The sequence below is a fragment of the Carettochelys insculpta genome, chromosome 2, assembly GCF_033958435.1.
Source record: "Carettochelys insculpta isolate YL-2023 chromosome 2, ASM3395843v1, whole genome shotgun sequence".
NCBI lineage: Eukaryota > Metazoa > Chordata > Testudines > Carettochelyidae > Carettochelys > Carettochelys insculpta.
Genome location: NC_134138.1, coordinates 185,354,854 through 185,376,836, shown reverse-complemented (window position 1 = coordinate 185,376,836; position 21,983 = coordinate 185,354,854). Strand labels below are relative to the sequence as shown.

At 39.8% G+C, this 21,983-nt stretch overlaps 1 protein-coding gene across 1 annotated transcript in view; it reads left to right on the top strand.

The window, feature by feature from the left end:
- Positions 1 to 20,352, top strand: part of EPDR1 (ependymin related 1) — a 50,385-nt gene extending 30,033 nt beyond the window's left edge. Inside the window, exons 2-3 of the mRNA XM_074986048.1 lie at positions 11,619 to 11,827; positions 17,524 to 20,352. Coding sequence (XP_074842149.1) covers positions 11,619 to 11,827; positions 17,524 to 17,714 — 400 coding nt within the window. The 3' untranslated portion in view covers positions 17,715 to 20,352. The remainder of the gene's footprint in view (positions 1 to 11,618; positions 11,828 to 17,523) is intronic.
- Positions 20,353 to 21,983: the final 1,631 nt, after the last annotated feature.

Below are 21,983 nucleotides of genomic sequence, written 5' to 3'. Positions count from 1 at the left end.
CAAGGAGAAGAAATTCCCAATTTCCCTTCTCTATATTATTCACTATTCTATTTACTTTTATCATCATCTCCTTTCTAAGGTAAATATAAGTTATCCCAGTCTTTTGAGTTTCTTGATAGAAGAGCTTTTCCTGGCTTTTTGAACTCCCTCTAGTTCTGAAAATATGCCTTTATTATTATTACTATTACTATTTATTATTTATGTGTATACCATATGCCCTCAAAACAACAGTTATGCTAGGTTCTGAACAAACACAAAAACAGGGTAACAAGTGACTGTACAGTGTTGTAAATGAGGCCACACTATTGATTTATTATAATACGAGCATGTATTTTTCTTAATTTTTTCCATCTCATTTGTTATGAGTAAACCTTTAAGGGGAATACTGTAGATCCTTATTCAGGAAAACATCCCTGTTCAGGAAAGCACTTAAAGATTTACCCAAATATATCCTTATTTACAGCAGAACATAAGCATATGCTTAAGTTCTCTTGTAACACAAGATAGAGGGGCTCTAAGCTTGTGTTTAACATTAACCATGCAATTTAAATACTATCCTAAATAGGAATGGATTTAAGTCATTTTGGTTTTCTGAATTACATTTCAAATCAGAATGGATTATTAGAGCTTGCTGGATTATGCTCCATATTATGGACTATCAAATGGTCCTAAAAACAGAAAAGAAAACAAAGTAAGATTTTTCTTACTTAGTGTCCTGTAACATTTGGCAAAATAATTAGTTTATATGTAAAAAGAGTAAAATGTTATGTAACTTTTAAAATTAGTTTTTAAGTGAAATCACAGCAATAGGTAACACTTGGCCTCACGTGATTTATCCTTGACTTTTCAGGTTTATACTCTTTTCTTATATTTACAATTTTCTGTTGAACCTGAAATTCATAACTGGATTAAAGCTACCTGTTTCTCCCCAGTTCAAAATCCCTATTATTGTCGAAGTTCTGTTTATATCTTGTTAATTAAATATTGGGTACAGAAGGCTCAGCATCCTCAGAAAAAAAATCTTGTCACGTCTGAGAACATTTTAGGTCAGTTAAAAATATAGCATTGACACAGAATTAGATTACATGTATTGCCAAATGTACACTACTGTATTTGTACAATACTGTACATTATAATCTTGCATCTTTTGCCAAGCATGTGAGATCAAATATGGTAAATTACTGTTGTTCGAAGTCAGATGTACCAGAAGAAAAACACAAGCCTGAAATTACTGAAACATCATGGGAAGAGTGAATGGAGTTCCCAGAAATATACCAAATATGAAGGCTTCGCTGTTAGGAAATGAGTTGGCCAGAGATTTCCAAAAGCAGATGAGGTCTTCTTTTACTTGAACAAAGTGTTCATCATCTCACTTAATATCTACTCAGAAGCATTTTTTGTCTTCTAGATGCTTTAAAAAAGCTGAAGAGATTGAGTGTTATCATAATTTAATAAACAAGGAATTACATTGTTTAGTTCAGAAAATTTATTTGTAAAAACTTTGTATAAAACTTGTGCTATACATTATCCAACAGGGGATTAACAAAGTATCAGGGATTTAGAGCTACATGTAGGTTTCGTTATATTCATCAGAATAGAAGCATTTGGTTTTTTGGGTGAAATTTCTATCACTTCTAGTTGTAAAGAAGGCTTTCACAATATTTTAAATGTATTGCACAACATATCAATAATAAAAACAGTACATAACATTCTACCTTTCACCTTTCACGTGCTTTGTAAACTTTATTAGTTAATATAGGCCCTTATTGAAGTGAGAGGGAGTTTTATGTTCACAAAAGGTAGCCCCTAAGAACACTGAATCAAATAGGTTACATTCAGTCCATGATATCTAAAATTTCATCCCTCTTCCCAGGAAAGGATAATCTATTTTCTAAAAACCTAACATTATCCAGTGAACTTTGAAGACTGTGGAACTGTAAATGACTTGGCCAAAGCTTTAGACAGTAGTGTCCAAAGGCTCTAGAGGAGACCCTGGCAATTATAGACCGATAAGTTTAACATCAGTACCAGGCAAATTAGTAGAAACACTAGTAAAGAATAAAATTGCAAGGCACGTAGAAGAGCACGAATTGTTGGGCAAAAGTCAGCATGGTTTCTGCAGAGGGAAGTCGTGTCTAACTAATCTATTAGAATTCTTTGAAGGGGTTAATAAACATGCGGACAAGGGGCACCCAGTGGACATAATATACCTAGATTTCCAGAAAGCCTTTGACACGGTCCCACACCAAAGGCTTTTATGTAAATTAGGTGGTCATGGGATAGGAGGAAAGATCCTTTCATGGATCGGGAATTGGTTAAAAGACAGAAAACAAAGGGTTGGAATAAATGGTAAATTTTCACAATGGAGGAGGGTAACTAGTGGTGTTCCCCAGGGGTCAGTGCTGGGACCGATCCTGTTCAACTTGTTCATCAATGATCTAGAAAATGAGGTAAGCAGTGAGGTGGCAAAGTTTGCAGATGACACCAAGTTGTTCAGGACAGTCAAAACCAAAAGGGATTGTGAAGAACTACAAAAAGATCTCAGCAAACTGAGTGATTGGGCAGCAAAATGGCAAATGAAATTTAATGTGGGTAAGTGTCAGGTAATGCATGTTGGAAAAAATAACCCAAATTACACGTACTACATGATGGGGTCAAATTTAGCTACGACAGATCAGGAAAGGGATCTTGGAGTTATAGTGGATAGTTCTCTGAAGACATCCACGCAGTGTGCAGCGGCAGTTAGTAAGGCAAATAGGATGTTAGGAATTATTAAAAAAGGGATCGATGATAAGACAAAAGATATCATACTTCCCCTATATAAAACTATGGTACGCCCACATCTTGAGTACTGCGTGCAGATGTGGTCTCCTCACCTCAAAAAAGATATATTGGCATTAGAAAAGGTTCAGAAAAGGGCGACTAAGATGATTAGGGGCTTGGAACGGGTCCCATATGGGGAGAGGCTAGAGAGACTGCAACTTTTCAGTTTGGAAAAGAGGCGATTGAGGGGCGATATGATAGAGGTATATAAAATCATGAATGGTGTGGAGAAAGTGAATATAGAAAAATTATTTACCTTTTCTCATAATACAAGAACTAGGGGACACCAAATGAAATTGATGGGTAGTAGGTTCAAAACTAATAAAAGGAAATTTTTCTTCACACAGCGCACAGTCAACCTGTGGAACTCCTTGCCCGAGGAGGCTGTGAAGGCCAGGACTCTATTAGGCTATAAAAAAGAGCTTGATAAATTTTTGCAGGTTAGGTCCATAAATGGCTATTAGCCAGGGATAAAGTATGGTGCCCTAGCCTTCTGAACAAGGGCAGGAGATGGATGGCAGGAGATAAATCACTTGATCATTGTCTTCTGTTCTCCTTCTCTGGGGCACCTGGCATTGGCCACCGTCGGCAGATGGGATGCTGGGCTGGATGGACCTTTGGTCTGACCCAGTATGGCCATTCTTATGTTCTTATGTTCTGAGTGATGAAGAGTCAGATTTAGAACTTGGCTATGTCTACACTAGCATTCCTCTTGTGAAGGAAGAATGCAAATGAGGGAAATCAAAAATGCAAATGAAGTGTAGATTTACATGTCTAGCACCTCATTTGCATATTCTTTCAAAAGAAGAAAAGCAGTGTGTAGATGTGGCTCTTTCACAAGTAATCCTCATCTTCAAAAGAACCCTTCTTCCTTTTTTTAAATTTTTTTAGGAAGAAGGTTCTTTCGAAGATGGGGTTTACTTTTGAAAGAGCTGTCTCTACATTGTTTTTCTTCCTTTGAAAGAAGATTATGCAACTGAAGTGCCAGATAGGTAAATCTGTGTTTTATGTGCATTTTCAGTATCCCTCATTTGCATGCCTTTTTCAAAAGAGGAATGCTAGTGTAGACACAGTCCTTAAGGAGTTTGTGTCCTATACATAGCTTCAAACCACTAGTTTATCTCTCTCTGGCTGTGTCTACACTTGGCCAAAATTTCAAAAGGGCTGTGCCAATGGCCAATCAGAGAATACTAATGAGGTGCTGAAATGAATATTCAGCTCCTCATTAGCACGCTGCTGGCTGTGGCACTTCGAAAGTGCCACCTTTCAATTGTGTGCGTCTCCTCTACACTTCGAGTCACAAAAAAGACAATTAGAGATGATGCAACTCCTTTTCTTTTTGGTTCTGACTACACCATGAAACTTACAATACAGAAAAAAACAACCAAACAAACAACAGAAAGTGAGTGATACCCCTGTGATAGAGTCCATTTTGGCCATCCCAGTAGTGTTTCAAGGTGGGGTGTCCAGAGATGAAAGCAAAAATCTCTACAACTTGACAGGGAAAGAAGTCGGGGATTTGCTTAGTAGTCTACCCAGATGGGGCAGCTTGCAGGATCAGGATTTTAATGGATATTTTGCTGAAGAACATAAAAAGACAATAATTTATAAAAATTCTAGAAAAAGAACTGGAATCAGATTACATTTCAAACACCACATCTGCAAATAAGTATGTTAGCTCTCTTCATTTGTGTACACACTATTGAGTTTATATTTAATACTAAGGGCTGTAGCTTGGTATTCATTTCTAAATAAAAATCTTGTTGATTTCAGTGGAATTCTGTGATGCATTCATTTTTGTATATTTCTGGGAATTCCATTCCTTCTTCCCATGAAGTTTTGATAATTACAGATTTATGGGCTTTTTTCTGGTATCAGACTTGAACAACAACAGTAACGGGATTTATGTCTATTCTTCCTAATATTTTTTAGTATAAATGTTTGGGTTTCTTAGAGTGCTCTTGTAAATTTTTGAATAGACTCTGACACCTTTACATCGAGTTCAGTGGGTCTGGTCTACTTAAGACAAGTAATCTGGGTCTTAATACAGTGGAACTAATTCTCTTGTCTTACATCTGTACTACCACTGAAGTCAATGTAACGGTGGCATGAGTAATCTTCTTCTTCTTCTTGGACTGAGACATTGATCGATGGATCTCATCTTCTCTGATGCTGTCGGTGAGCGGCTAAACCAATACTTGATTGTCAGAGCAGATTACAGATGTCACGTTAAAAAAAAAAAAGCCAACTGCAGGCATTGTGCATTCTTTTCGGATCCTATGTTTCTCCTGTAGTGCCTGCATATGCTAACTCTCAAATCAGTTAAGAGCCTGTGCAGTGATTTGCTGCCAGGACAATGTCTCCTGAACTAGTGTTTCCAGATCATGGGGACATATGCCCCATGACTTTATGTTGGCTTTTAAGAGGTCTTTATAGTGCTTATACTGACCATCGCTAGAGCACTTTACATCAGCAAGCTGGCCATAGAAGACCATCTTTGGTATGTATATATCATAACATGACCAGTACAGCAAAACTGTTTTGTTCATAATCATTGCTTCCATGCCCATGACACCACACAGCTTAAGAACCTCTGTGTTAGGAATTTTGTCCTATCAGTTCACATGGGCGATCTTCCTCAGAAAGCACCTGTGGAACAGATCGAGTTTCAAAATAGGCAGTGATATTGTCCATGACTCCAAGCCATATAGTAGGATATTCAGGACAGCTGCTTGATAAACTGCTACTTTTGTATGGAGTTTAATACCATGGTCATTCCATAGATGTTTGGTCAGTTTTCCAAAGGCTTTGGTTAATCGAGCAGCTACATCATGATCTACATTTATTCTAGAGGACAGAACACTTCCGAGGTAGCAGAACCTGTCAACAGCCTTAAGAACTGTACCAGCAGCAGTGATCACTGGTGTGCTGGGCTCTTTCCAAACAGGCTGCAGTATAACTTCTGTCTTCTTACACCTAACTGTGAGTCCATAGCAGTGAGTAGAGGCAGTAAAGCGATCAAAAAGCTCCTGGGCATCCTTCACTGAATGAGCCAACAATGCACAGTCATCAGCAAGTGGAAGGTCACAGGTAGTTGCATTAACCACTCTAGTGGAAACCAGAAGTCTCCAGAAATTGAAAATACTGCCATCTGTTTGAAACTGAATGGATAAGCCCAATGTGCAGTCCTTAAAAACAACTAACAGCATCATTAAAAATTAGGTGTTAGAACAGAAGAGGAGCAAGGACACTTCCTTGCTTTGTACAATTTGGTATTTCAAAAGGTGCTGATGTATCTCCATTGTTAAGGATGCAACTAAGCATGCCATCATGAAAAGACCATACAATGTTGACAAATTTTTCAGGACAGACAGCTCATCTGAGTATTTTCCAGAGCCCATTTCTGTTGAAACTCTGCCATGAAGCCACTATGAGCTCCATGCCAGTCCCAAGCTTGGCTAAAGGAGGAGGGTTGGTCAGATGACTGTTGATGCGCTGACTGTGAAACAAGAATATGAATTAAATCTGATGCCAGTATGGCTAAATGATAAAAGATGCCAGCTTGGACGTCGCACGGACAAACAAGGTCCACAACACCAATCGAGTGATTGGGGTTGGGTCGATAAGTTGGCTACCGAAAGAAAATTACAGCTAACACATATGCTATCAATTAAAACATAGAACATCTGAACAATGTAGGCAACTGGAAAATTAGAGCTGCTTCGGAAGGAGGTGGAGAGATACCGATGTGATATACTTGGACTGGCAGAGATGCGTTGGACAGCTTTGGGAGAGATGTGCATTTGCAAAGTCATTTGGTCAGGAAATGAAACGAAGCATGAAGAAGGAGTCGGATTCCTTCTTAGCAAAACAGCTAGAGGAGCATTATTGAAATACAAACCGGAGAGTGCAAGAATGAGGGTAGCGAGATTCAAAGCAAAACCGTTCAACATCTCAGTCATTCAGGTGTATATGCCCACATTGGACAGTATGGAGGAAGAGATTGGGCTATGCTGTGAAGACTTGAAAAAGACGGTAGAGGAGATACTGAAGAAAGATGTGTTGAACATCAGAGGAGATTGGAGTGCAGAAGTTGGAACAGATAATGAAGGTTGGGAGAGAGTCATGGGAAGGTTTGGATATGGAGAAAGAAACAAACAAGGTGAAATATTACTAGAGTTTGCTACGGAGCATGAGATGGTGATCTGCAACACGAGATTCCAACAAAAAGACTGTAGGAAGTGGACATGGTGATTGAATGACGGGAAGTCCAAGAACATGATAGATATGATTTTTAGAAGAAGAAGATGGGTAACATCAGTAGAGCAGTGCTTGGACCACAGTCTAGTGATCACAAACATCAAGATAAAAGCTTAAGGCAAAATTTAAGAGAAGAAGAGACATGGCGAGGCTAGGTGAGGTAAAAACAGGGAATGCATACAGAGCAGCGCTCAAAGAGAAGATTAAGAATATTGCCACAGAGAAAGACCTAGATAAGAACTGCAGGGGATAGTCACAGCGATAGAAGAAGCAATTGAGCAGACTGTTCCAGAAGAAGGGAAGATCAATAAGAAGTGGATTACTCAGGAGACACTGAAGTTGGTACAAGAGAAGAGAGTGTTGAAGATCGGAAGAGATGTTTCTGAGATGGCGGAACAGCAAAATAGGGTGAAATGCAATGAGGTGAGGACATCAGCCCGAAAGGATAAGGAGAAATGGTTAGAGGAGCAATGTGAAGATATGGAGAGGTATTACGATGAATGTAAGACCAGGGAGGTGTATGAGATGATTAGGAATATTAATAGGAAATGGCAACTGAAACAGATGGCGATCAAAGATGAGAATGAAGAAGTGCTCATGAACAGAAAGAAGATTGTGCAGCAATGGATGAGATATTGCACCGATCTATAGAAAGCACAGTTGGACCCGAGTGTCTCACAGAGACTGGTTGAAGAACTATCCTACAGCTAAGAAATTTCAGGACCAGACTCCAAAGAGAAATTTCTGAGCTACAATTCATCTGCAAATTCAACACCCTCAGCTCTGGCTTAAACAAAGACTGCGAATGGCTGGCTAAATACAGAAGCAGCTTCCCCTCCCTTGGTGTTCACACCTCCAGATCAACTGCTGGTAGTAAGCTTCACCCTTGCTGACTGAGCTAACCTTGTTATCCCCACCCTTGCTCTGGCTTATTTATACCTGGCCCTGCAGATTTCCAAGACCAGCATTTGAAGAAGTGAGCCTGTGCTCACGAAGGCTCATGCTCAAAACTTTTCTTTTAGTCTATAAGGTGCCACAGGACCCTTCATTGCTGATCGAAGAACTGAAAGAGATATCTCCACTGCATTACGAGAGCAAGACCGATATTTCAAAGGAGGAAGTAGAAAAAGCAGAGAAATGACTTAAGAACAAGAAGAGCCCTGGAAATGATAAGATCCTAGGAGAGATGATCAAATACGGTGGAGAAAGCATGATTCAGGAAATACAATGACTATGTATTACAGCATGGAAAGAAGGGAAGGCACCTAAGGAATCGACAAGATCTGTGCTAGTGACAATACCCAAGAAAGGAAGTACATTGGAGTGCAAGAACTACAGAACGATTGCCCTAACAAGTAATCTAGGCAAGGTGCTGCTGATGATACTGACTGAGAGACTAAGATTTCAGATAGAAGAACATATAGCAGACGAGCAAGCAGGGTTCAGAAAAGATAGAAGTACCCTACAGCAGATATTGGCACTAAGGCTGATAGCGGAGAAAGTGCGATGAAAGGACAAGAATGTATACACTTGCTTCATCGATTTTTCAAAAGACATTTGACAGTATAGATCAGAAAGTGACTTGGGCGGTGTTGGAGTCGTACAGAGTGGATAACAGACTGATACGGTTGTTGAACGATATCAGTGACAATTCAGAGGCAGCGGTGAGAACATGCAGGGAGTTGGGAAGTTGGTTTAAAACAGGTAGAGGTACGAGACAAGAAGATCCAATATTGCCAAGTATCTTCATAACACATATGGAGAGAGGGATGGACAAGATCATGGAAGAGGTAGAAGGGATATCTGTGCATGGGAAAAGAATTAACAACTTGATGGTCATGGATGATATAGTTATAACTGAGGAAGCTGAGGAGAAGCTAACGAAAATGGTTCAGGTGCTAAACAAAGAAGGGAAGCTGTACGGATTGATTATGAACATCGATGAAACAAAAACAATGGTATTTGGAGGTGAGGAATTAGGAAGGAAGATCGGTGTCGGTGGTATTGAACTAGAAAATGTAGAGAAGCTCACATATCTGGGGAGCAACATAACATATGATCTAGACTGTAAGAAGGAAATAGCGACTAGAACTGCGAAAGCAGGAGCGAGTTTGAAGGTGATGGATAAGATCTGGAAAAGCAAAGCAATTAGCTTAAGAATGAAGCAGAGCGTCTTGAAAACGTGTGTATTCAGCAGCATGTTGTATGGATGCGAGACATGGGTGATAACAAAAGATTAGAAAAGAAGAATATTGGCGTTCAAAAGGAGTAGTTATAGAAAAACTCTGAGAATAGGATGGATGCAGAAGGTCACCAATGGGAATTATATAGAAAGGTACAGCTGAAAGAGAACCTGCTGCAGAAGATCATAAAATGGAAGCTACAACTTTTTGGACATATTTGCAGAATGAACAATTAACAAAAAATGAAGACTCTGGTATTCGGCATAATGGATGTTTCAAATAGGAGAGGCAGACCCCACAGAGAATGGGTAGATGATATAGTAGATTGGTGCGGAGCTAGTCTACAGAAACTAAGCCATTCTGCACCGGACAGGGAACGATGGAAAGGAATAGTGAGAGAGGCATCAGACGCCAACGGACGCTGAGTCCACAGTTATTGATGATGATGATGATGATTTCTGTTGACCCTGTCAAGCATCTTGGTCAAGTTGATGAAAATCACATAGAGATCCTGATGTTGCTCGCTACATTTCTCTTATATGTCTGTAGGTAACATATCAGCAGTGCCTCAGCCGCAATGAAATCCACACTGGCTTTCAGGAAAAACGCCATTTTTGAACACACATAAGCTGCGTCTACACGTGCACGCTACTTCGAAGTAGCGGCACCAACTTCGAAATAGCGCCCGTCGCGTCTACATGCGTTGGGCGCTATTTCGAAGTTAACTTCGACGTTAGGCGGCGAGACGTCGAAGTCGCTAACCTCATGAGGAGATAGGAATAGCGCCCTACTTCGACGTTGAACGTCGAAGTAGGGACCGTGTAGACGATCCGCGTCCCGCAACGTCGAAATTGCTGGGTCCTCCATGGCGGCCATCAGCTGGGGGGTTGAGAGATGCTCTCTCTCCAGCCCCTGCGGGGCTCTATGGTCACCGTGGGCAGCAGCCCTTAGCCCAGGGCTTCTGGCTGCTTCTGCGGCAGCTGGGGATCTATGCTGCAGGCACAGGGTCTGCAACCAGTTGTCAGCTCTGTGTATCTTGTGTTGTTTAGTGCAACTGTGTCTGGGAGGGGCCCTTTAAGGGAGCGGCTTGCTGTTGAGTCCGCCCTATGACCCTGTCTGCAGCTGTGCCTGGCATCCCTATTTCGATGTGTGCTACTTTGACGTGTAGACGTTCCCTCGCTGCGCCTATTTCGATGTTGGGCTGAGCAACGTCGAAGTTGAACATCGACGTTGCCGGCCCTGGAGGACGTGTAGACGTTATTCATCGAAATAGACTATTTCGATGTCGCAACGTTGAAATAAGCTATTTCGATGTTGGCTGCACGTGTAGACGTAGCCATAGTGAAGGCCAGTTGTAAAGGTTGCAGGCCAGCATCCTAGCAGCTGTACTTCCCGTCGTAGCTTCTTTATAAATTATATTGGAAGGGGAAGTGCAGAAGATTTTGGGGATTGTTTTAAGAAACTGTTTGAGAAGCAAAATTTTTAACAAAAATACAAGTCCTGGAAAACTGTGGCATGCCTTATGCCTTATGTTATCTTCAGAGTTCTGTGTGACCTGGCTTAATCATTTAAACCGAGTGCTTAAATTAAAATGTTCACAAATGGGCATTAACTTTACGTTCCTCAGTTTCTATACTGGACACCAGGTTAGAGCTTACAACTGCAGCTGGACTGAAAAATCTGACTGGAGCTGTTCTTTGAACAGATAATATGCTGTGCACAGCACATGCTAAATAATCTGGAAGAATGGGCCCTAAGTGTCTCAAACTGGTCACAGAAAATTAGAGGATGTTTTGAAAAACTTGGCTTTAATTGCCCTGTGCTTCTGTTCACGTGTAACAGCTGAGAGTGGGCTGGTCATTCTCAGTGAGCAAGGAATTTAGCTGCTAAGCTCAAACAAGTTGAGTGAATGAAAACTGATTTTTTCCGAAGGCTTATAGTTTGGTGAAATTTAGACAGACTTTCACAGGGGTGCAAATGATATGACTCGGGCACAAAGGCCAAATGTCCTGCCAAATGTCAATCCCTTGGCTCTACAAAACTTGCAAGTGCTAGGGTTTTTCTTAAGTGTTGTTAAAAATGCAACAAGATCAAAACATATTTTTCCCTCATCTTATCCTTAGAAATGGCTGAAGGATGTTAGCTGAAATGATTAAAAAAAAAAAAGCTCATGATGAGTCAGAAACACATTACAGAAAATATCAATTAAAATGTTAAACTTTGACAAAGATATAAGCAACTGCAAGCAAGGTGTTATATGGAGAAGTCTCAGGCAATGTTATCTACAGGGAATGCTACCAGATGTAAAACCATTATGAACATTAACAGTTGTTTTTTTTTTAAATCTTTCAGATTCTTTGAATATATATTTCTCTATAAAGATGCAGTGATGTTTCAGATTGAACAAGTCACAAAGCTGTGCTCAAAGATTGCTTTGACTGAGCCATGGGATCCTTATGATATTCCTGACAACTCCACTTATGAAGATCAGTACTACATTGGGGGACCTGGAGACAAAATTATGGTACAAGAATGGTCTGATAGAAAACCAGCCAGGAAATGTAAGTGTTTATGTTTCCTTAAAAATGTCTGTGTTGCCTTTACCTAAAAAAATAATTTTCCACTTGACTGTTAATATTGGCTTTCATATTACCACAAAACTTGCAGGAAGAAATCATATGTAATAATATCCAGCACACACTGTATATGACAGTAGTGTTGTATTGCATTTTAAAATGTCCTCATTGTCTAAGAATGGTTAAATATGTACAAGAGAATATAATGGATCTGTTTGCGTGTCTCAGACAAACTGTGATGAAATCCCCCTCCCCCCCTGTTTTTCCACTAGAGTCAAGTTATCTGAGCCCAGAATTATTCATGAGAAAATCAATAATCTAAAGAGACTCTTTCAGTTTCAGGGGTTAACTGCATGTGGCTTGTGTGGCTTGTAGATTTATCAGTGTGACCCAAGGACTTCTTGGAACCAAATGACAGATGACACTGGTCAGTCAGTAGCCCGTTGGTCATCATAACCCTCTCAAAATGCATTTGTGAATAATACTTGAGTTACGTATCTACAATGGAAATTATGTTCTTAAGGCCCTGTTGTAAAAGCAGGTCATTAGGAGGTGATGTACTTTGGATGGGGTCCTTTCAGGCAGGGGGTAAGAGATGCTTTTTTCTCTGTCTGGTCATTTGGGTGTTGTGTATTGTATACCTTACATTGTAGACCCATTTGCATATTGAGCCAGATGTTGACTAAAAGATTGCAAAATCTACAAGGAAGGAGTATGTAAGAAAACAAAACCAGTCGGGGGCATCCTGTTTATGAAGGAGGACAGCAGATTTTTCTAATATTTTCTTGGGTACAGAAATCCTAGATCCTTTGCTGAGAAGGCAAATTGACAGAATTGTTTTATCTCACAGCCAACCTAGCTGAAAACACTGGAAAGACTTTGGGTGAGCATCACTATATAAGAAAGGAAAGTATCTAGTTAACAAACTAATATCTAAGGGTTGTGGGTTAGAGTGTGCCTGTCACTAACCTATAGAGAGACCTTGTTGCCTCTGGCTGATAGAACTGGGCAGCTGTCCCCTGGCAGGCATAGATGAAGCTTCTTTGAGCTAAGAGTAGGTAATAGCAGGGTGCCTCACCACCAGTGTTCCCTGTAAGCAGTGTGCTTGTGCAGCTACTCATGATTGGTTCCGGTTCCACCCAGCTAATTAGCAGAGTGTTCACAGCTAAGTTTGTGTTTCTGCTAGTGGTGCACATTTGCATTTGCCTCAGTGCATATAACACAGTTTATTCCACACATAAATAGAAAATATTAGAGGGAACATGGCTCACAAACCTTCAGGCCCTGGGGAAGCATCACAACCAGGTCCTATCTATAAAACTAGCTTTTAAACCCCCCTGAATTTAGATCAAATTTACAGTATTATCCAGTTAACGCAACAGTCATGGTTATGGCCAACAAAATATGTGGCTGGTTTTGAACCTTAATACTCACAACAAGGAAAATATTTCATTATTAAAATAAAGGAAAAGTTTGTTAGATCTCTAGACTGGATACAACCTCCAACATTCCACAAGAGACACATCACCACCCATGCCAGGAAACTTGTTATTCAGTTCCAGTATTGTTGGCAGATATACAGTTCTTGATATCCACAAAGTAGCAATTTGCACTCTTGAAGTTATTTGAATATGCCCTGATATGTTGCACACCCACAATTATTTGTGTGTTTTATATGGTAATATAGACAGAGAAAAAGTTTGTTCATATCTATCCATCCATCCCTCAGAATTAATTTGGCTTGCATTCTGAAGGTTGCTATTATGTTAAGGTCATCGTGGTTTCAATAGAAATATATTGTAATTTAATAGCATTTATTTTATATTGAATTTTATATGAAATTCACTAAAACCATGACCAGCGTTATTAATTTATATATTCTCACCAATGTATTATGACTCTCTGAGAAATGTGTTGAATTATTACTGATCTTATTAACCTCTATTTAGATGTTCTGTGTGTACATCACTTCTCAGGTTGTTTGATAATGTGGGCTAAATTTTAAAGTGATAAAATAAGTGTTCATGACCACTTGTTGGATAAGAAAAGATAGAAGTTACCAAAGGAAGAAAAAAATTGTCACTAATAGGAATTACTGAAATGCAAAGGTGACTGCATCCAGCATTATAATATATGTTTTTCATCCCTTGGGGTTTGGAAACAGGGTTTCTATAATAAGAAATATAATCAAATGCACTGTTGCTTAGTGGAAGGATCTCTGGACTTGTTAGCATCTAGGCTTTAAAGCTTCAAGAGTATCAAGTGGTTATGTTCAGATGTATGTGGCCTCTCCATGTCTTGGAATTTAATTTGTAATGTATTTTAATCTCTCTGTGATTAAGAGAGGAGACACATGGGAATTGGTGCACTGGTCAAGTGTGAAATTTCTGTACAGACTCTAGCTTACAATGGACTCTAGGGTATGATGTTGGAATAATATGTACATCCAAATTCAAGAAGTAAAACATTTTTTTAAAAAGCCAAGATAGTCAACAGCATTAAAGTACACTAAATTCTTTACCTTTAATCTTACAGTTAGAAAGTCAATTTTTTTCAAAATATTTTTAGGTAGTAACCAATTTTATATCACCTTTATAATCCCAAAAGAGCATTCCACAGATGAAATCTCTTAATTTTTACATCTGAAGAAAGATACGTGCTCTGCCCGGGTTTAATTATGGCACATTTTAAAATCTCTGTAATAAAATACCATACAGTTAATCTCTGAATTGCCTCTTTGAGTCCAAATACTATGCAAAACTAAGCTGTAGTTCAGTAAGGTGTTTGAGCATGTGCCTAAAACAGTTCAGTCAACAAGTTAAAAAAGGGAAAGAGAAAAGTTCAGAATCGCAAACAATATAAAATATGTGCTACGAGGTGAGATTTTTAAAAGGACAGTGAATTGGTGAAGCCCCCCTAGATGTCAGAAGCTGCAGAGATAGAAATTCTTGCATTAATAGTGGCAACTGATAAGTGGCAAAGGAGAAACTAATGGTGGAGGACCAGAGAGAGAGAGAGAGAAAAGCTCTGGAAGTTAGGCTGGACCGAGTCCATGACATATTCTCCATGTTAGGATAAAATTTTATATTCTTAACTTGTATCTTGCAGTGGAAAATAGAGTCTAAGGAGAGCAGTTATGAACAGGACTTCAAATGAATGGTGAGCCAGGGAAGGTGCATAGGGAGGTGGAAGTTGCAATGATGAAGGTATGGATGAAGATTTCTACAATGGTGGCAGGCAAGTGAGAGGCTTCTATAGGCAATGCTGTGCAGAGGACGATGGGGAGATTTGCAAACAAAGGGTTGTGGGAGAAATAAAATCAAGGAAAGAGGTAGATCAGTTGGAGTTCTGTTTGGGAATGCTGATTCTTTTCCAGGAGTTTGAGATAGTTAGCTGGAAGAAGACGAGAAGAAGCCAAGTATGTTTTCGTTAGCGATGTGGCAAAAGGCAAAATATGTACAGCTAACGTTTATCAGTGTAAAACTGGTGGTTAGATAAATAACTGAAAGGAGTGAAGGTAGAAGGTTGTGTGTCTTCAAGAGGAGGACTTCCAGTGCAGAGAAGGAATTCCCACCAAAACAGAGAAGTGACTTAATAGGTAACAGGAGAACCATGGATAACGGGAATCACATTCTTACACAGCTATGGAAACTGAGTATTCCACAATATCAAAGGTGCCTCTGAGACCAGCGGTATGAAAAAAGGAGAGTCTTCAGTAGCAGAAGGAATAAATTCATTTGACAGCATGTTAACTACAGGAAGGAGTGATTTCCAAGTTATGGGCAGTGTTAAGACCATCAAGGATACTCAGACCTCTTAAACTAGCTAGGACCAAATGTGGGATGCATTGTATAATGTTTACTCCAAAAGTGGGACACAACATTTTTCAACCTGGGAAAACAAAATGCTGTAGAGTTCCTCTCTTTAGTGTAAATAACTTTCTAGAGCTTCATATTCATGTTTCTTCATTGTGAGGTAAATATTTTTTTTACAATAAAAAGGAGAGGATGTCAAATTTGTGTGGCAGGTAGATAAACTTAGAATAAAGTAACTGATGTCCCTCCAAGTGATGGTCACTTGAGACCTAGGTGAGATTAGGTTGGACATTAGGAAAAACTTCCTGCCAGAGTGGTTAAGCATTGGAATAAATTGCCTAGAGAGGTTGTGGAATGTCCATCATTGGAGATATTTAAGAGCAAGTTAGACAAAATCTGCCAGGGATGAACCAGATGGTGCTTGTGTGATGGGGTTCAGGGGTCCCCCTGCACTGCACCCCGTCCGCTGGCAGGAGTGACTCTCACTCAGCAGGTACAACACAAGGTTTATTAGGCAACAGAAGCCCAGTTTCTCACAGAAGCAACAGTACAGCAGCCAGAGACAGTCCTTCCAACCCGTCCTGGGGAGAAGACCCCGAGGGGTGCCCCTTTGGGGTGTAGCTTCCCCCTCCTCAGGCTGGCTGCCTTCCAGCTCTCCCTTTTCCTAGCCTCTAACTGCCGCCCCCCCGATTCAAAACCCAGCTCAGCTCCTCCCTCCTCTTTGTTCAGGCAGAGGTGTTACCTGCCAGTTGTAGCCCCAGGGTCGTCCTTAGCCACTGGGAGCTGCTGCTTGCCTCAGACATCCAGCCTGACTCACACATGCACTCCCCCCACTCCATTACAGCTTGGTCCTGCAGTGCAAGCAGGGGGCTGGGTTTGATGACCTCTTGAAGTGCTTTCCAGTTCTAATATTCTGCGTCAGAAGGCTTCAGAAAGAGAGAGAGAGAGGGAGGAAGGAATAGCAATGGAAAAGAGTAATGGTGAGGGATTGGGGCATAATATTGCCATGACTTAAGAAGGAAATATTAGATGAAAGTCTGTAAATGTGATTCTCTAATCAGAACAATTTCCTGATAATTAGGGATTAAGCTCTTACCATATTAACCCAATCCTAAATTGGTTGCTGCTGTTCGTAAGAATAGCAGAAATTAATTTAGCTCATGAGTTGCTTAAGATATGTTTACAATACATAGGCCATGGCTGCACTATTCCCTCCTTTCGGAAGGACTATGGTAATGTGGCAATTTGGAATATGCTAATGAGGCACTGTCATGAATACGTAGTGCCTAATTAGCATAACGGAAGCTGCGCATGCTTTGAAACTGCCAGTTTTGAAACACATGCAGCATGTGTAGCTGGGGGCCTTTCAAAACAACCCCCCTGATTTTGAAAGCCCCTTCTTCCCATCTGGTTTTGGGAAGATGGGGCTTTTGAAATCAGGGGGATTGTTTTGAAAGGCCGCCGGCTAAACGGGCAGTGTCCATTTGGAAACCGGCAGTGTTGAAGCATGTGCAGCCACCATTATATCAATTAACATATTCCAAAGTGCCACATTACCACAGCCCTTCTGAAAGGAGGGGCTAGAGTGACCACAGCCATAGAGTTTTCAAAAACAGCTCCAGACATTAATATTCAGTTCATATATGACTGAGCATTTTATATTTAAACAGCACAACAAACATTTTTCTTTTCGCTTCTCCATTCTGGCTGGGATTTTCATAAAGTCATAGATGCCAGTCTCCAGAGAGATGCTTTGAAAATGGTCATTCAAGTCAAGGAAATATAAGAATGTTCTCTTGTCAGTTTAATAACAACTTTAAAATAATGCTTGTCCCATAAAATATCATACTTTGTTTTTCATTGTAGTTGAGTCCTGGGTTGGCGTTTACACAGTCAAAGACTGTTACCCGGTGCAGGAAACCTACACCAAGAATTACAGCGTGACAACTTCCACCCGCTTTTTTGATATACAGCTGGGTATTACTGACCCTTCTGTGTTTACTCCACCCAGCACCTGCCAGGAAGCCCAACCAATAAAGATGAAAGATGAATGTTGATTATGGACAATTGAGTGCCACATGCAAGCAAATAATAATATACTGGATAATTATTAATTATCAGCAGCTGAAATATAACCGGATGTTCAATCTGATTGTTGCTCTTTTTGCAAATTATAAATTTTCAGTTAGAAGGGAACAACACTTAATTGAACAGGAAAGTAAGATGTGTAACAAAAATAATATATTTATTTCAGTGTTTCATTAAATTAAACTGTTTCATTATTCACTTGGCTTGTTTGTTACCAATGAGGTAATGTTTATAGGCGCTATATTAGCTGTGGATATTTTTTGAAAGTTGCATTATTTAATATTTCAAAAATGCAAAAGCAAATGAAATAGTGCTGTTTATAAAAGATAGGAAAATTTGGATATCCTTTGTTACTTCTGGAGAGATTTCTGAGGTTGATAAAGTATAGTATATGTAAGAGCTCAACTGTAACTATAAAATGGCATAGTTGAAGCAGATTGCATCAGAATGTTTAAATGCATTCTTTTGGTTTTTTATCCTTGCTCTTCAAAAACCTGTCAGACAAGTTTGTGGGAGGTTGAAATTGTTGGGTTGTGCGTTTTTGATTTGGTTTGGTTTGGTTTGGTTTTTTCACAAGGATCTAGAATAACTGTTCATATAATACTATATGGCTGGTCGTGTGAGGAGGGAATAAAAAAATAAGCCAAAGTTTTTCTAACATTTATTAATTTTTAGTGAAGCCTTTCACCTTTCTACAATGTTTGATTAGACATTTTTCTGTTTTATTCATTTCTGTACAATTTCAGGTAGAAGTAAAAAGCACCTGTTTCTGTCACCTAACTATTCAAAGCTAGATTAATGCACATACAGCTCATCCCATTGTAATTCAAATGAAAGGCCTAAATGTGTGAGAGGAGGAAAAATGGTATTTTAAAGGCCTTCTGAATGGTATATTTACAATTCACTGTGGTCCAAGCATGAATGACAATCCTGCTTTTGTTTGTACCCATTCCTTTGATCACCGAACAAGTTCATTGTTAAATCAGCATTCCAGAACTATAGAGACTTGCTGAGGGAAGGAAAGAGAGCTTTGTCTACATAAATGAATAAACAAAACCAGAAAGCCCCAGGAAATGTACATTTTAGCAGTGCAAACAGTACAGGACATACAATGATATGGACTTTATAGCAGTCCCCATCTTAGTGTTTATGAAATAATAGCAAATGTTTTCATCTTTTGTAATTCTAGGATTTTATTTCACTTGTTAATTGATTATGTCTGTATATAGTTACAGCCAGATTCCGATCCCCTGACACATGTTGGATAGTACGTTACATCATGAATACTCCTGCTGAAGACAAATGCACAACTTGTAGAGGAAGGTGATATTCACTACCAGTAAGGGGATCTAATTCTGGCTCTTAAAGATAATTATTTTAAACGATCTGACAGGACTTTCTTTTCAGCTATGTCTACACTTGCATTCCTCTTTCGAAAGAGGCATACAAATAAGGGAAATCAAACATGCAAATGAGGTGCATATTTGCATATATGGCACCTCATTTGCATATTCTTATTTCAAAAGACGTTCTTTTGAAAGAAGAAAACCAGTGTAGATACTGTTCTTTCAAAAGTAAATCCCATCTTCGAAAGAATCCTCCTTCCCTTTTTTTTGCTCTTTCGAAAGAACAGTTTCTGCACCTGTTTTCTTCTTTCAAAAGAAGCTCTTTCAAAATAAGAATATGCAAATGAGGTGCCAGAAATGCAAATATGCACCACGTTTGCATTTTCTGTTTCCCTCATTTGTGTGCCCCTTTCGAAAGAGGAATGCAAGCGTAGACACACAGCCTTCTAGAAAGTCTTTCTTAAGAGAAAATTACCTCGGGTAATAGTGATGGGGAAGGATTACATACAATGTATAATTTACTGATTGATAGTACCTTAGCTAACAAAAAACAAAAGGCAGAACCATCTTTGGACGAGGGTGGAGCTAGATACATTATTTGTTATTCTGCACCTTACTAGCTTTTATTACTTAGACACTGCAGCACAGTGTGTGTCATTATCCTTTCAGAGCTGCAGTTATGGAGGAATTTTATTTAATGGAGACCTTCCTGCAAGTATACATGTGAATTAACTGAAATATAACTAATTACTGATATTTTTCCACACGTTAAAAGTTTGAGATGTGCTGGTATAAATAAAATTGGATTTCCTGTCAATATAGTATGCATTTATTCAATGTGATTCCTCTGTAATTTTTGACAACTTAAGTATTAACTGCATATTGTTTTGATTAAGGCAACGGTTATCATATATGGTTCCTGTTGAAAACTGGGAAATGTAATAAGCCTAGCTAGCAGACATGGAACAGTGATTCCACATCATTAGGAAAGACTTTATTGTGGTTTAACAGATAACTATGTAATCTGTTTGTGTATGGCTGTAATACTGTGCCTATGATTATATTGGTTCAAACAATAGTATTACAGTAGATGGTCTTTTAATATTCATTTGCAGAAGTCTGTAACACTAAAGTGCTTTTAAAATGCTGCAGTGACATACAAGTTGATTCTCTGTGGCAATATATATATATATAGATTAAACCAATGATGATTTTGCATTTTTGAGTTCTGCTCTATCTATTCAATAAACGAACTTGTCAAAGAAAGAACAAAGAGCCTTGGGTTTGTTTTCTCATTATTTTCAATTAATGTGTCATCAACCAAAAAGTTTGCCTAGTTTGTTCATGTGTTCAGCAGAGACCTATAAGGCCCTTGACATTGCTCAGTGACCTTTTGACACCACTCTGCAAGTATTGTGTTTTATATTGGGAGTAAATAACATTTAGGCCCACTTTAAGGCCCATTTCCACTGCCTGAGGGATGTAAAATGTATTTGGTGTAAATGAGACTCCAGGGCAGCCATTTCTTCACGAGAACTACCCTGGGTGTAATATGGTAATCAAACATTTACTTATTTGCAACAAGACTCAAGAATGCTAACTAGTGGTGACAGAAGCTTTTGAGCTGGAATTCTTGTGAGAAAAAGCATCCCCCCCTTTCTTTTGTGAAAGTTCCAGTACTTGCTGGTTTCAGCTTGGTCAGATATAGTGCAAAAAGAGGCTTTCTTGCCACATTTTTGTATTTTTGCTTTGAGGCTTAGCCCAAAAGCAGAAAGTGGAGAAACAACACTGATTTGTTTAAAGCTAAGCAGACATTCCTGAATCTCCCAGAAAAGATTATTTAGAGTTTGGCATAGAGATTTGAACATTTGAGTTTGTTCCTATTTTAACTGGTTTAATGTTAATCTAGGCCAGAGTACAGTTTCCAACTGTCTAATCACACAAATACCCTTGCCCTGCCCCACAAAGACCCTGTCCCTGTGCAGAGACCTTCACCCATTCAGTCTTTCCCCCAACAATTGGTCATTTGCGTTCTCCTGCCTGCATTGACTGTCATCTGGCTGGGGCAGATGGTTGGGTTGTGAGGAGCGGGTATGGGCTCTGGCCTGGGGCCAAGGGGATCAGTGTATGGGAGAGGGCTCCAGGTGGAGCCTGGGGCAGAGGTTGGGCCAGGGAGGGGGCTCAGGGCTGGGGCGTGGAGTCAGGATGTGGGAGGGGTTGAGGAATGCAGGCTGCAGGAGGAGGCTCAAGGCTGGAGCAGGGAGTTGGGATATGGAAGCGGGTAAGGGATATGGGATCCAGTTGGGTGGTACTTGTCTCAGGCAGTGGTGCAACAGGGCTAAGGACAGCTCTCTGCTTGCCCTACTCCCAGAAGTGTCCAGCACATCCCTGCCACCCCTGGATGGGAAGTAGGTGGCTCTGCGCATTGACCTCGCCTGCAGGCACCCCCTACCCTTCAGCTCCCATTAGCCATGTTTCCTGGCTAGGGAGCTGCAGAGTTGGCACTTGGTGCAAGGGCAGTACTCGAAGACCCTTGCCCCTTCCCCCAGGGAAGTGCCAGCTGCTTTTGGGAGTAACACTAATAAAATGACAGGCATATCAAATCCACGTAAAATGATATGCACCATCCTTCTTATCCTAAAGGGAGTTTCCCATACACTTCAACCCACACTGGTTAAGATAAAACGATAAGTTTATTAACTACAGAAAAAAAACTGAGGCATAAAAATTAGGATTAGTTCTAAAACATATAAAATAAAATGGAAGCTAACTGCCTAATTAAACAATCTAAGTGATTTTAAAAGTGAGAGGTTTTTCTCTCCATAAGCTTGTAGCAGTTTGTACTGGTTGAAAAGCCTCCCAGCCAGGATCCTCCAACCCCAAATCAGTTCT